General features: G+C 35.1%; 1 protein-coding gene and 1 non-coding gene across 2 annotated transcripts; both read left to right on the forward strand.

Annotated features, from left to right (window-relative positions):
• Positions 1 to 634: 634 nt before the first annotated feature.
• On the forward strand, positions 635 to 741 carry LOC141688634 (small nucleolar RNA R71). Its single transcript, XR_012562067.1, has one exon. It is a non-coding gene; the product is annotated as a small nucleolar RNA R71 (small nucleolar RNA).
• A 3,477-nt stretch (positions 742 to 4,218) lies between these two features.
• LOC141685809 (uncharacterized) lies at positions 4,219 to 8,219 on the forward strand. Its single transcript, XM_074490891.1, has 2 exons — positions 4,219 to 4,276; positions 7,048 to 8,219. Exons 1-2 carry the CDS (start codon positions 4,219 to 4,221, stop codon positions 8,217 to 8,219), a joined length of 1,230 nt encoding a protein of 409 aa, XP_074346992.1.
• Positions 8,220 to 12,673: the final 4,454 nt, after the last annotated feature.

Genomic DNA, 12,673 nt, shown 5'->3' on the forward strand with positions numbered 1-12,673 from the left:
TCTTGATAGAGACAGCTTGGCTCTTGCACATGAGTCTCAAGTCCTTCAATTCATATTTTTCAATAGCTTGAGGTAACTGCTGAAGTTAATGTTGTTGTATCGGGGCATATTGCGGTTGCTGAAAACCAGGAGGGTTATCTGCCTTGCTGTATATGGATGATAAGATTGTTGCACCGCATTCTGATTGTTGCTCCAGCTGAAGTTAGGATGATTGCGGTTCTTTGGATGGTAAGTGGCTGGAGCTTGTTATTGTGATCTCTGAAAGTTGCTAACAAATTGAGCTGATTCGCTAGAAATAACACACTGCTCAGTTTTATGTGCTCCCGCACAAAGTTCACAAACACTTCTAATCTGATTAACTCCATAATTAGCCAAAGAGTCCACTTTCATCATTAAAGCTTGCAGTTGAGCGGCTATAGCAGTGGCTTGATCCACTTCTAGAATTACTTCTATCTTTCCTTGCAACATTCTTTGCGTAGGATTCTGGTATTCATTGGCTGCCATTAGCTCAATTAACTCATAATCTTCATTATAGCTTTTAGCCCATAAGGCTCCACCAGATGCGACATCAAGCATAGGTCTAGAGTGTGCACCTAAACCATTATAGAAACAATTTATAATCATCCAATCAGGCATGCCTTGGTGTGGGCACTTCCTTAGCATCTCCTTATATCGATCCCAAGCCTCACACAGAGATTCACCAGTTTTCTGAGCAAACTGAGTAACAGCATTCCTGATTGCAGCAGTCTTCGCCATATGAAAGAATTTAGTGAGAAACTTTTGAGCAAGGTCCTCCCATTTGGTGATAGACCCCGGTGGTAGAGAATGTAACCAACACTTCGCTTTGTCCCTTAAAGAGAATGGGAATAGTCACAACTTAATGGCATCTTCAGACACATTGTTGAACTTGAAAGTGTCACGTATCTCGATGAAATCCATGATGTGCATGTTTGGGTCTTCAGTAGAATTACCCCCAAACAGAACTGAGTTCTGTATCATCTTAATCGTGCTTGACTTAATCTCAAAAGTGTTAGCCTTGATGGCTGGCCTGATGATGCTTGACTGAATGTCATTGATCTTAGGCTTAGGAAAGTCCATTAAAGCCTTAGAATTATCTACTTGATCCTCCATCTCTAATAAAGGTGGTTCTTCGATTTTCTCTTCTTTAGCTACTTTCTCTTCGTCCTCAAAATCTTCCCTACGATCCTCTACAACTTCTTCTTCGTCTTTTTCCAGAATTCTCCTACGAACTCGTGAACGCGTTTGCATAAACGATCGTTAGATTACCTGAAGTTCAACAAGAAAAAGAGTATGTAAGTAACAATATCCGAGTCAATGAATTTTAATGATCACTGATGACAAACACATAAACTAAAAGTTAACACTGCAGTCCCCGGCAGCGGTGCCAAAAACTTGTTAGGGCTAAACACGCGCTAATAATTTACGCAAGTATACGCGTTTGCAAGTAATATAGAATCTTTTCTAGTTCGTTCCCACAGAGACTGAAGTTGATTAACTATGTAATTTATGCACCTATGCACCGACGATATGGTTATTATCCAATGCTAAGACGATCACAAATTTGGATTATTTATACTATGAATTAAACTAATGATTATAAGTAAGAGAGTAAAGAGGATTGTATATTATATGAGACAAACATGGGATTCTAACTTCATTAAACACTTCATTCAATAGCCTTATTGTTCTTAACCTTAGCATGCAATGGTGATGACACTAATCAGATAACACGAAACTGCTAAACGCCAACTTTCGTTGCACGAATAACATACTACCGGACATCCACAAAAGAGATTGAAGCTGAATAGACACCAATTATATTGAGTCCCTATATATCTATAGAATTTGACAATATAAAGGTTTAAATCCGAAGTTATCTAACATGATTACACAGGGTAAGTAAGATGGGTAAAATTACCTACGAATCATGCATAACAATAACACATGAACCTATGCTAGCATGGCAAGTTCTAAATCTTTAAATTCACTGTCGCTTCATTATGAATTAACACGCTATCTTACAGGTTCGTGACTCTTATAAGACGAATAAGCACAACCAATACTAGGTTATCATACAATTACGACACACTAAGGCATATAAATAATTTAACTAAAGAAATCCATAAATAAATCTGCTAGAATCCCATGATAATGATTAGCCCTTAATCGGACTCATCATCAACGTGGGTTCCGATGAAAGTATTGTATAATAAACGTAGTCTTTATACTTAAATAACAAAACCAAGTACGAAACAAGAGTAAAGGTTCACAAGTAGGAAAACTAGCATCCAAGTTATAACTTAGAACAAAGATCACAAGTAAAAACAAGATCTTCTTCGTCTTCGTTGAATCCGTGCTAAAATAGTCTTCTTACGGCTCTCCTTGCGCTCTGGTACGTTTCTCTTCTGAAAATGTCCTTATTTGAATATATATAGCAGCCCCATGCAATCTAGAAGTCTCCCAATTAGAATCGTAATAGAATCAGGATTAGAATCGTTTCTCTTCTGGTACGTTTTTCTTTCTGGAATCCTGGCGCAGCCGCGCGCTTGACCAGTGCGGGCGCACCGTCCTTCTGGGAAAAACTCAGATTTCTTCTTTGTCTTGCTGGTTCGAGCCGGCTTTCCACAAGCTTTTATTCCAACACCACCTTGACACCAAATTAGCACCAAAACAATGCTAATTCACCTGATTACCTAGATAATGCCTGAAATGAACACTTAACAACTTGAGTACAAATGCATCAATTCAAAGATTGTTAGAGCATAATAGAGTGTCATAAATGCCACTTAACACATGTCAATGTTGAAGCGTTATTTTCCTGATTCAAATCATGTGATATAATATGAGTCAATCGAGATTCATCCAGATTTGTCTTTTGTAGAGCGACCAGTTCAGATTTTCGATAAGAAAGAAGGAGTGCTTAGGAATAAGTCTGTGTCTTTAGTGCAAGTCTTGTGGAGGAATCCCAAGGTTGAGGAGTCAACCTGGGAGTTGGAAAGCGAAATGTGATCCAAGTATCCTCACTTGTTTTCCTAGGTTAATTCTGAGGACAGGATCCTGTTAAGGGGGGAAAATGTAATATCCGGGAAAATTATGTGAATATTATATGCTAAATGAATAAATATTATGTGTTTCATAAGTTTAAACTGATTGTTGTCATGATATTATGTGTTGTAACTGTTATTTGTGTTCCCGTGCGGACCAGAAAATTTTTCGAGTCATTAATATGTGTTTGAAATGCAATTACATGAATCGATCTGCAATCGGGACGCGTGTTTATTAGCGTCTTTATAGAGATACTCGTTTTATAACGTTTTATGTGCGTTTGAATGTATTTTATGGGTTTTCAGAATTTTCTGTTAATTTAGGAATCGTTTCTGTTTTTCAAAAATCAACGGACCGGGACCCCACCGGGATGTCAAAGCCCACAAAATTCGTGTTGTTATTTCTATAAAATTATATGCATTTCAAATACCCAATATTTTTGTATTTTTGAGTTATTCCCATTTTTTCGGAAAGTTTGATATAAATTTATATTTTATTACTTTTAAAATTATTCCCCGTAATTATTATTTTGGGGATCAATTATTTTAATCATGAGATAAAAACACCCTTATTTGATTTTTGAATGTTTATTTTCTGTTGATATAAATACCAGATTACCTTTATTTTATTTATTTATATTTTCAAAATTTTCATAAGTATTAATAAAAATTCAGAAATTCAATTTGGGAGCTAGGGTTTTGTTCTTGAATTCTAAGAATCAATCCATCTTTTGAGGGTGATAGATACCTCCGTTTTTGGATTTCAAATAGCCGAATTGAAGCCTGAGTCATTAGCTTTCTATTCGTGCAATCCGTTTTGCTTAAGGTGAAATGAATCGATTTTTCGAAATTTTTGATTTTTTAATCGATTGAAATTGGATGATTGCTATGTGATGATTTTCAGTTGAGTTTGATATCAGTAATAGCTTGCTTGTGTCTTTACCAATCGATTCATGTATAGATATGTAAGTTTTGTGTTTAAATCGATACTAATCGGCGAAAGTTTCATTGCCGCCTTGCTGATCTTGTTGTTTATTGATTTTTCGGCTAACTCGATAGTTGGTTGTTAATATTGATTAAACGAACATGATGTGTAGTTAAATAGCTACAATTTGAGACATGTATGGTTATTTTTGGTTAAGGATTCATAAAGATGGGATTTTGGCCGGTAATGGGTTTGAGGTTGCCGGCTTTTGATCGGAAAAGACGAAGTAGTCATCGATTTTCGCGGTCGTTGTTTTGATTATGCTACTGGATGAGTTTGGATTGTTTTTGCATTGAAACCGAAATGAAATCGTATTTGATCAGGGCTCAGCGGCGTCGGAGAAACCCGCCGGAAAATCTGGGAATTGCCAGACCCGGTCAGAGTTCATCCCGACCCGACGACCCGAATCCCCGACCCGCTTCCTTTTATTCTGACCCGCTTTTGATTCCCCTAAACCCTAATTCTCAATTTCAATTGTGTTTCCAGAATTCTGATTAAAAAAAATCAAAATTTATTTTCTTATTTTCAAAAATTATTTATGTTAATTTTAAAAATCATTTAATTATTATTTATAATTCTAAAAAATATTTTCTTAATTATTTTAAATTACAAATATTATTTATTTTATTATTTTCAAAGATCCATATTTTTTTTAATTATAAATAATTTATTTTAATTGATTATTTATAGATTTAATTAATTGGTTAATTCATTTAATCAATTAATTTTAATTTATAAATAGTTAAATAAAATACAATTATTTATAATTTATTTAAATAAATCCTAAATATTGTTTTTAAGCTTTTAAAATTTATAATTTGGTATTTATAAATCAATTAATGTTATTATTAATTGATTTATTTCCATTTAAATCTTATTTTATTCGTAATAAATGAACCGTTCATCCGTTTAATACGAAACGAACGCGTACAGACTCAGAAAAATATTATGCTTCCAATAAAAATACTTTTAAGACCTAATTTATTTTGTAATATAATGTCATTTGAATTGTATATCATTCTGAGTCGGTATTTAATCGTTAAACACTGTTATTGACCTGATTTCTGTTCTAAACGTTCTGAGATCTATCTGTTGACTATCTGATTTATGTGTTACATGAAAAATATGATTCTGTGTAATATGAATAACATGATTACATGCTATGTGTTATGCATGCTATTTGTTACAGTTTTAAAATGCCATGATTAGTTATAAACGATTGGGTAGATGTCTAGACGTATAGTTACATCGATTGAGTTTGATTCTGTCAATTAAGATAGTCCTTTTGTTTATAGAATCGAGTTGCAAGGAGTGCAGTCAAGTATTAGACGGAGTCAGTAGCCAGTAGTTATAAACCAGGGTTTTAGTGAGAGGTTTTCAAGCAGACCAGGCATGTATCCCTACCTTCACTTATTGTTCAAGTGATGTTTATTATAAATCATGTTGTGTAATTATTTATATCCTCACTTATCATTCAAGTGATATTGACCTTGAACTATATTATATCAGTTTCTATACTATTCTAAGTTCAAGATAGTTAAACATTTTTACATGTCGCTACAAATTACTCTATACAGTGAAACTTTGAGTTGAGATTAGCGAATAACTAATTGTTCTAGTTATTTCGCCATCGGTTGTTGAGATAACTCTGGACCATGAGAAATGGAGAGTTATTTTATTAAGGATGTCGTTTGATTTGACTCCTTTGATTAAAAATTGTTTTTATGGATTGGATGGTTGTGTAAGAGGCCGTGGCATCAGTCCAGTGTGAGCTATGTATTATACAAGATATAATACCTTGATAGGACGATATGTGCCTTGGGTACCCCTTTGTTTAGTTGGATATGCTTCGGTATACTGGTGTTGCTCCGCGGCTGATCACTGGCGGCAACAAACCATCGTTCGAGGATTCTAATCCAAAACAAAAAGATATATAAAAATGTTATTTATTATCAAAACTTATATCAGTTTTTTATAGTGTTCAAGTATTGTTGTTTGGTTTTTTCATCAGATATGTTGTTGTTGTTGTTTTAAATCATAAGCTATATACTGCTTGCTGAGCATTTTTTTCACTCATACTTGTTTATTATTCTGATTCTTTCAGCTGGACCAGAGCAGGCCTGAGTTCCAGGTTTGATCAGAAGTCGAGTGCTTGTAAATAGTGTGATGTGTTTTCCAGGTAGACAGTTTGGGATGTTGAATAGTCTAGAGGTTTGTAATAAAATTTTAATAGTTTGTAAAACTGAATAGATATATGGCTTGTAATAACATTTGGTTGGTTTAGTGTCTGTTTCATACTATAACCTGTGATCGATCCAGTGGCAAGGAAGGGGTCATATTTATTATTTTATTGAGGGAAAATGAATTTGCTAAAATGGGCAGAAAATGGTGGGAAATTTTCCTACATGGAGCATTTTTTAGCACACATAAATTCAACTTCCTGGGGTTGTATTTGTTATCCAACCGGATTCGGTCGTATTTATAATTTAACTGATTCCAATTATTTCTATAAATACAACTGCCTGTAGTCGAATTTAGCCGTCCATAATATGACTGTTATTGGTCGAATTAAGCAGAAGCATTTCAGCTACCCTAGTGCATCATTCTTTCCAGTAGCCGCAATCTTCAGCTTTCTCCCCCATTCTCTCCTCCATTTCACAATTTACTCTCTTATTTCTTCCCCATTTTGTATTCATTTGATCATCCTTAATTATCAAGTAAGTACAATTGGTAGTTTTAATTTATTTTTATACTATGCATTTTTTTGTTATTTGTTGTTAAAAAATTAGATAATTATTGTTTACAAATTTAAATAATAGGATGAAAAAAAGTATAATGTTGATATCGTTTTGTGGCTAACAATTACATCGAATATTTAGTTATATGTTATGAATATATATATATATATATATATATCTACTCGTGCTTTTATAGATGGAACCCGAACGTAGTTAGATTAGTCTTAGCCGATATAATAAGGACAAAAATATTTAACAGAAAAATATAAAGTCGGTGTGCAAAATTTCATTAAATTTGCTTTAGAGCATCTTGAAGAAGAAAATAATGACCTTATACGATGTCCGTGCACAGAGTGTGGAAAGGAGTACTATAAGAATCCTAGTACCGTGAAACCTGATTTGTATCGTCATGGTATCATGAAATGGTATACTAGATTGGATTGTCATGGGGAGAAAGATGTGCCATATGTCGAGGTTGGGACGAGTTCTAACTATAAAGACGATGTTATGTATGATGCACATGATGATGATGATATTGAGGATTGTGAGAATTTTGATGAAGAACCGATTGAAATAACAAAAATATTTTACAAGATGTTGAATGCGGCTTCTGAACCAATTTATCCAAACATTTCCAAGTTCACAACACTGGAGTTCTCAATGAAGTTGTCTGAGTGGAAAAATAAGCATAATTGTAGTAATAGTGGCTTTGATGACTTGCTTTACCTCATTGGATTAATACTTCCCGATGATCATAAATTTCCTGATAAGTACCACACTGTGCGAAAGATGATTCAAGAATTACATATGGAGTATGAGAAAATTGATGCTTGCGAGAATGAATTTATGTTATTTTATAAGAAACATAGTGACAAGACAAAGTGTGATATATGCAATAAAGACCGATACCAGAAGCAAAAAGATCTTAAAAAATATAATATCCTACGAAAAATCTTGCGTTACTTTCCTATTATAATGAGATTGCAGCATTTATTCATGGACGAGAAGACTGCAAAATGTATGAGATGGCACAACGATAGAATTACAGTTGAAGGGGAATTAAGTTACCCAGCAGATGGAGATGAATGGAAGCAATTTGATCGGAGATTTCAAAGTTTTTCAAAAGAAATTCAAAATGTAAGACTTGGGCTCTCTATAGATGAATTTGACCCCTTTCGTGATAAATATGCGAAGGAGTATACAGTATGGCCTATGGTTGTTATCGTGTATAACCTACCTTCCTCTATGTGTACAAAAGCTCCATATATGTTCATGCCTCTTCTTATTCCCGGGCCGAAAGATCCAACAAAAGGTTTACATGTTTATCTTAGGCCTTTAATTGATGAATTGAAAATGTTGTGGCATACTGGAGTGGAAAAATATGACATGTTCTCACATACAAATTTTATCATGAAGGCGGCATTTTTATAGACAATTAGTGACTTTCCTGGACTTGCCATGCTTAGCGGGTGGTCTACTATGGTAAGTTGTCATGTCCAACGAGTATGTTAGGTCACACACATTGTAGAGGGGGTGAATACAGTGTAAAATACAAATAAATCGAACTTTTAATATTTCAAGTAACAGAAAACAAACTTTATTGAAACAATAAACTCTGTTACAGTATGGAACTGTTACCTCTCAATGATGAACAAATATCACGAGAGCTGCTAGGGTTACAATGAATAATCTTCTCGAATATGATAACACTTATAGTGTAAACCCTATGTCTGTGTTTATATACTACACAGTTACAAGATAATCGCTAATTGATATGGAATATAATTCTGCTTCCTAAAATATATCAATCATATATCTTTTCTTCCAAGTATTCTGTTCTTCATAGAATTCCTTCTTCATGCATATCTCTTCTTATGTTTATCTCGATCTTCTTTCCTTTAATCAGCTACTATCCTTATCTGAACGTCCTTCAGCACTTAAGTTCTGATATCCATCTTCTGATGATTATCTCCTGATAATATAAGTACTGATATCCTTAAGTCCTGACTTCCGGTATAAGTACTTATTCCCAGTTAAGTACTGATTTGTCCTGTTAAGTAAGATCTGAAAACTAAACATAAATCATATTAGCCATGACATTATCAAATATATCTAACAATCTCCCCCAACTTGTAAATTAGCATAATATACAAGTTTAACAGATATTTGATGATGTCAAAAACATTAAGTACAAATGCATGAGAATTAGACTAGATAACTACAACTTACAGTCCTTAAAGCTTTACCAACATTTAACTTCTGATAACAGCTTCAGTCTGTACAAATATCAGAATTTAATCAGTTGTAGATCTTGACTTGGCTTCATCTTCTGATCTCTCTGATGTCAGGAGTTGTTCTGAGATAGTTCTTCAACAAACATCTCTCAGCATATCTAAGTTCATCAATCATCCTCCTTTTAGCATCTTTAAGCTCTGCAGTATCTTCACCAATTTGAAAGATTGTAGCCCTGAGATCATTAATCTTTGCTTTTCTTATATCCTGATCCAGTCTGATCAAATAAGCTTTATCAGACTCAAGATTGAATTCCACAGCCCTGTAACCTAGAAAGGTAGTTATAATTTTAGCAGTGTTGGGCTTCATTTCAACTATATCATCCTTGTGATCTCTGTACTTTGGAACATATGTGCTGTCAGACTTAACAGAATAAAGCCTTTTCTGTCTCTGAATCTGATCCTTCAAATAGTTTGCAGCACTTCCTGTCAATCTGTCATCCACTTGAAGTAAGAATAGTACATGCTCCAGTTCTTCAAAATACTTCAATGGAATGGCATTTTGCCTTATATGATAAACCCTACCATCTGTCATGAAGTACAACAAGATGTGTTCTTTCAAGTAGGTATGGTAAACCATTTGTACAGATTCTAGTTGATTCAATCTCTCAGGAGTTGCTCCAATACCTGGTTCACTCAAGGAAGTTGGATCATTGGTAGTGTTCTGTATTCTTCTTTCATCAGCACTTCCCAATCCAGTTTTATCTCTTGTTTCATTTCCAGTAACTACTCTTGCTTCAAAACCACTTGCAGCAGTCTTCAAAGGTTGAGTCTGTTTTGCTTTAGTGAATCCTGGTAGGAGTGTCTTTGATCTATCTTCTGATATCAAGTTAACTTGAGCTGTGTCAGAGGTTACTTGCTTCTTTGAAATATCAGAACTTACTTTATCTTGACTCTGAACAACTTGAGTCATGTCAGAGGTTTTTTTAAGAACTTTTCTTGAAGTCAGAGCAAGATCATCCTTTTCATCAGTGATTTCTTCATTCTAAGGAGGCACATAAACCTTGATAGGTTCACCAACCTTTTCTTTACCCTTGGATCTTGGATCTATCTGCGGTTGTGATTTAGCCAATGTTGCTTCAGCATTTGTCCTTTCTTTTATCACAATGCCCTTGAGTTTTGGAAGTGTCTTTTTACCAGAAGCTTCAGATTTAGATATGGCTTTTTCTGATTTAAGTCTGGCTTCTTCTTCCATTAAACTCTCCAAGTCCATTCCTGGATTTTCCTGAAGAAATAACTGTCTTGACATTTCTTCATCAAGATCTAAAAGTTCATCAGAACTTATCCTTTTACCAGTAGCAGAACTAATTCTTTTCCCAGTATCAGAACTTGTCCTGTGACTTGTGATTTCAGCTTTTCTTGATGTGAAACCTCTACCTTGACTATGACCTCTACCCATTCCAGAGCTTCCTTGATCATCCTTTTCATTATCCTTCCCTTTCAGTGTCTTGTCAGTCTTGCATTTGGACTTAATTACTTTCTCCCCCTTTTTGGCATCAGCAGGTAGTAGAAGAAAGACAAGCAATTCCACTGAGGCTTGGATTTCAGTAAGTTGAGATTGCTGAGAAGCTTGATTTTTCAGAATATCATCAATCTGAGCTTGTTGTGTGTCTTGAGTCTTCTCAATATAAGCAATCCTGTCAAAGGTAGGTTGGAAGAACTTTTTCTTATAAATCTTGTGAACTTGTTCTTACTTCATTAGTTCTTCCCTTAAGATATGTAACTCTGTATGAGTATTTGAATGAAGACCTTGTAAATGTTTAGTACTCAATGCAGTGACTCTAAGCTGTGTTTTGAAATCATCAGTATTTAACATCTCATCAGCTTTTGTCAATTGCTCAGCCAGATTCTGTGCAGTTGGAACACAGGTGACTGAGTTCCATTCCTTAGTCCACTCCTGTCCTGCAGGAGTTTCACTCCAAGGCACTGGTGCTTCTCTGGTAACAAACTTCTTAACAAGTTCAGACTTAAGAATAGTTTGTTGAGGAGCATGTCCTGAAGGACCTGCTTCATCAGCATCTGCAATTGGAGCAGCATCACCAGTATCTCCAGCATTTGTAGCATCAGAACTTACAGAATCAGTATCTTTTGATAAAACAACAGTGTGAGTAGCAATGGAGGCTTCAGCATCCTCTAATTGCTGATCTGGTTCTAAGTTCTGATCAACAGCCATATCCTGATGCTCACCTATATTCTGATCATCAGCATCTAGATGCAGAAAAGGTGTAGTAGATAACTCTGGAGTTTGAACAGCATCAGTAACAGGTGTTGTTGATGGATTATATGTTGTTGGAGCTTCTAAGAGAATTACTTCAGGCATAACCAAGTTTTGAACATCAATATCAGCACTTGTGTCTGGATCAACAGAAGATACAGATGGTGTGTTGACCTTTTCAGAAACAGCTTCCTGAATTGGAGTTGATGGAGAAGAAGTGACTTTCGTAAATTCCTTTTCTTGTGAGATCAGAGATTCCTGATCCCCTTCCTGAGTTGCTGCTTCTTCATCATCTGAAACAGGTCTTTTTGCCCTCTATTTCTTGTATCTCTTTGAAGATTTGGATTCCTTGGGAGTTTCAGGAACTGTCATTCTTCTAAGCCTCTTGAGAAGCCTAAATCCCCCAATTCCAGAATCCTTCTGAGAAGTCACTTTCTCAGCTTCTTTAACAATATAATATGATTATTTATTAGGATTTACCAATGCATTACAAATTATCTCAGAGACAAAATCTTGAAACAAAAACAAATTTCATTAATATATCAAGATAATACATTCATGAAATTGAAATTACATCAGAACTTATACAAGATTTCCCTAAGCTGCTAAACCTAACGTCAACAGCCTTTGTCCTAGCTCAAGAAGCAGGGCAAGGCTGATGATGAAGAAAAATAGGAAGAAGAAAATAAATCATTTCTTCTTCCTACTCTCGACAAACAGAATGGCGAGTCGAATGATTCGCTCTTGCTGGCGGAGAGCTTCCAGCCTTTCCTCCTCCAATCGCTCCAGATGGCGATGGTAATCCATATAGAAGAACAGGAGGTGGGTGAGTACCTCTTGTCGGACAGAGTCCCATATCACATCAGGAATGGCAGTGACGTGCCATTCCTGCTGCCAATCGGCACAGCTCAGCTCCATGTTGAAGGTTTCGTAGTTCAAAAACATATTATATCTAACCATGGTGTTTTTGATAGAAAAAGTATGAAGATGAGTTTGTGAGAAAAGATTTGATGGGAAGGCTGAAGTGAAGTGGTTGCTTATATAGGCAGGAGAATGCCAGGAGACGCAAAGAAATATAATGCTGACAGGTAGAATTAATTTTACCTTGTCTCCCCAGACTTGGAAAAAGAAAAACATTCATTGGAAAGGGAAAACATGTTTTAATGCGCACAAGAAGCAAGTAAAAGTTGACTGTTCAAGTACGAGTACCACTAACCCTAACCATAGTGACTATTAATCTTCCACTTCAACATATTCAGGTTTAAACTGAGACTGTTTCCAAATTTTATCCACAAATAAGTCAAGTAAGGAATCATACATTAATATCAGAACTTAGACTTATATCAGAACTTAACAGTCATCAGAACATAATTTCTTAA

The sequence above is a fragment of the Apium graveolens genome, chromosome 9 (assembly GCF_009905375.1).
Source record: "Apium graveolens cultivar Ventura chromosome 9, ASM990537v1, whole genome shotgun sequence".
NCBI lineage: Eukaryota > Viridiplantae > Streptophyta > Magnoliopsida > Apiales > Apiaceae > Apium > Apium graveolens.

Excerpts from the sequence above, each read along its gene's own strand:
- LOC141685809 (XM_074490891.1), top strand. The coding sequence starts at position 4,219 with ATGGGATTTTGGCCGGTAATGGGTTTGAGGTTGCCGGCTTTTGATCGG. Across the intron at positions 4,277-7,047 it reads TTTTGATCGGAAAAGACGAA|AAAAATATAAAGTCGGTGTG; the intron begins GTAGTCATCGAT and ends AATATTTAACAG.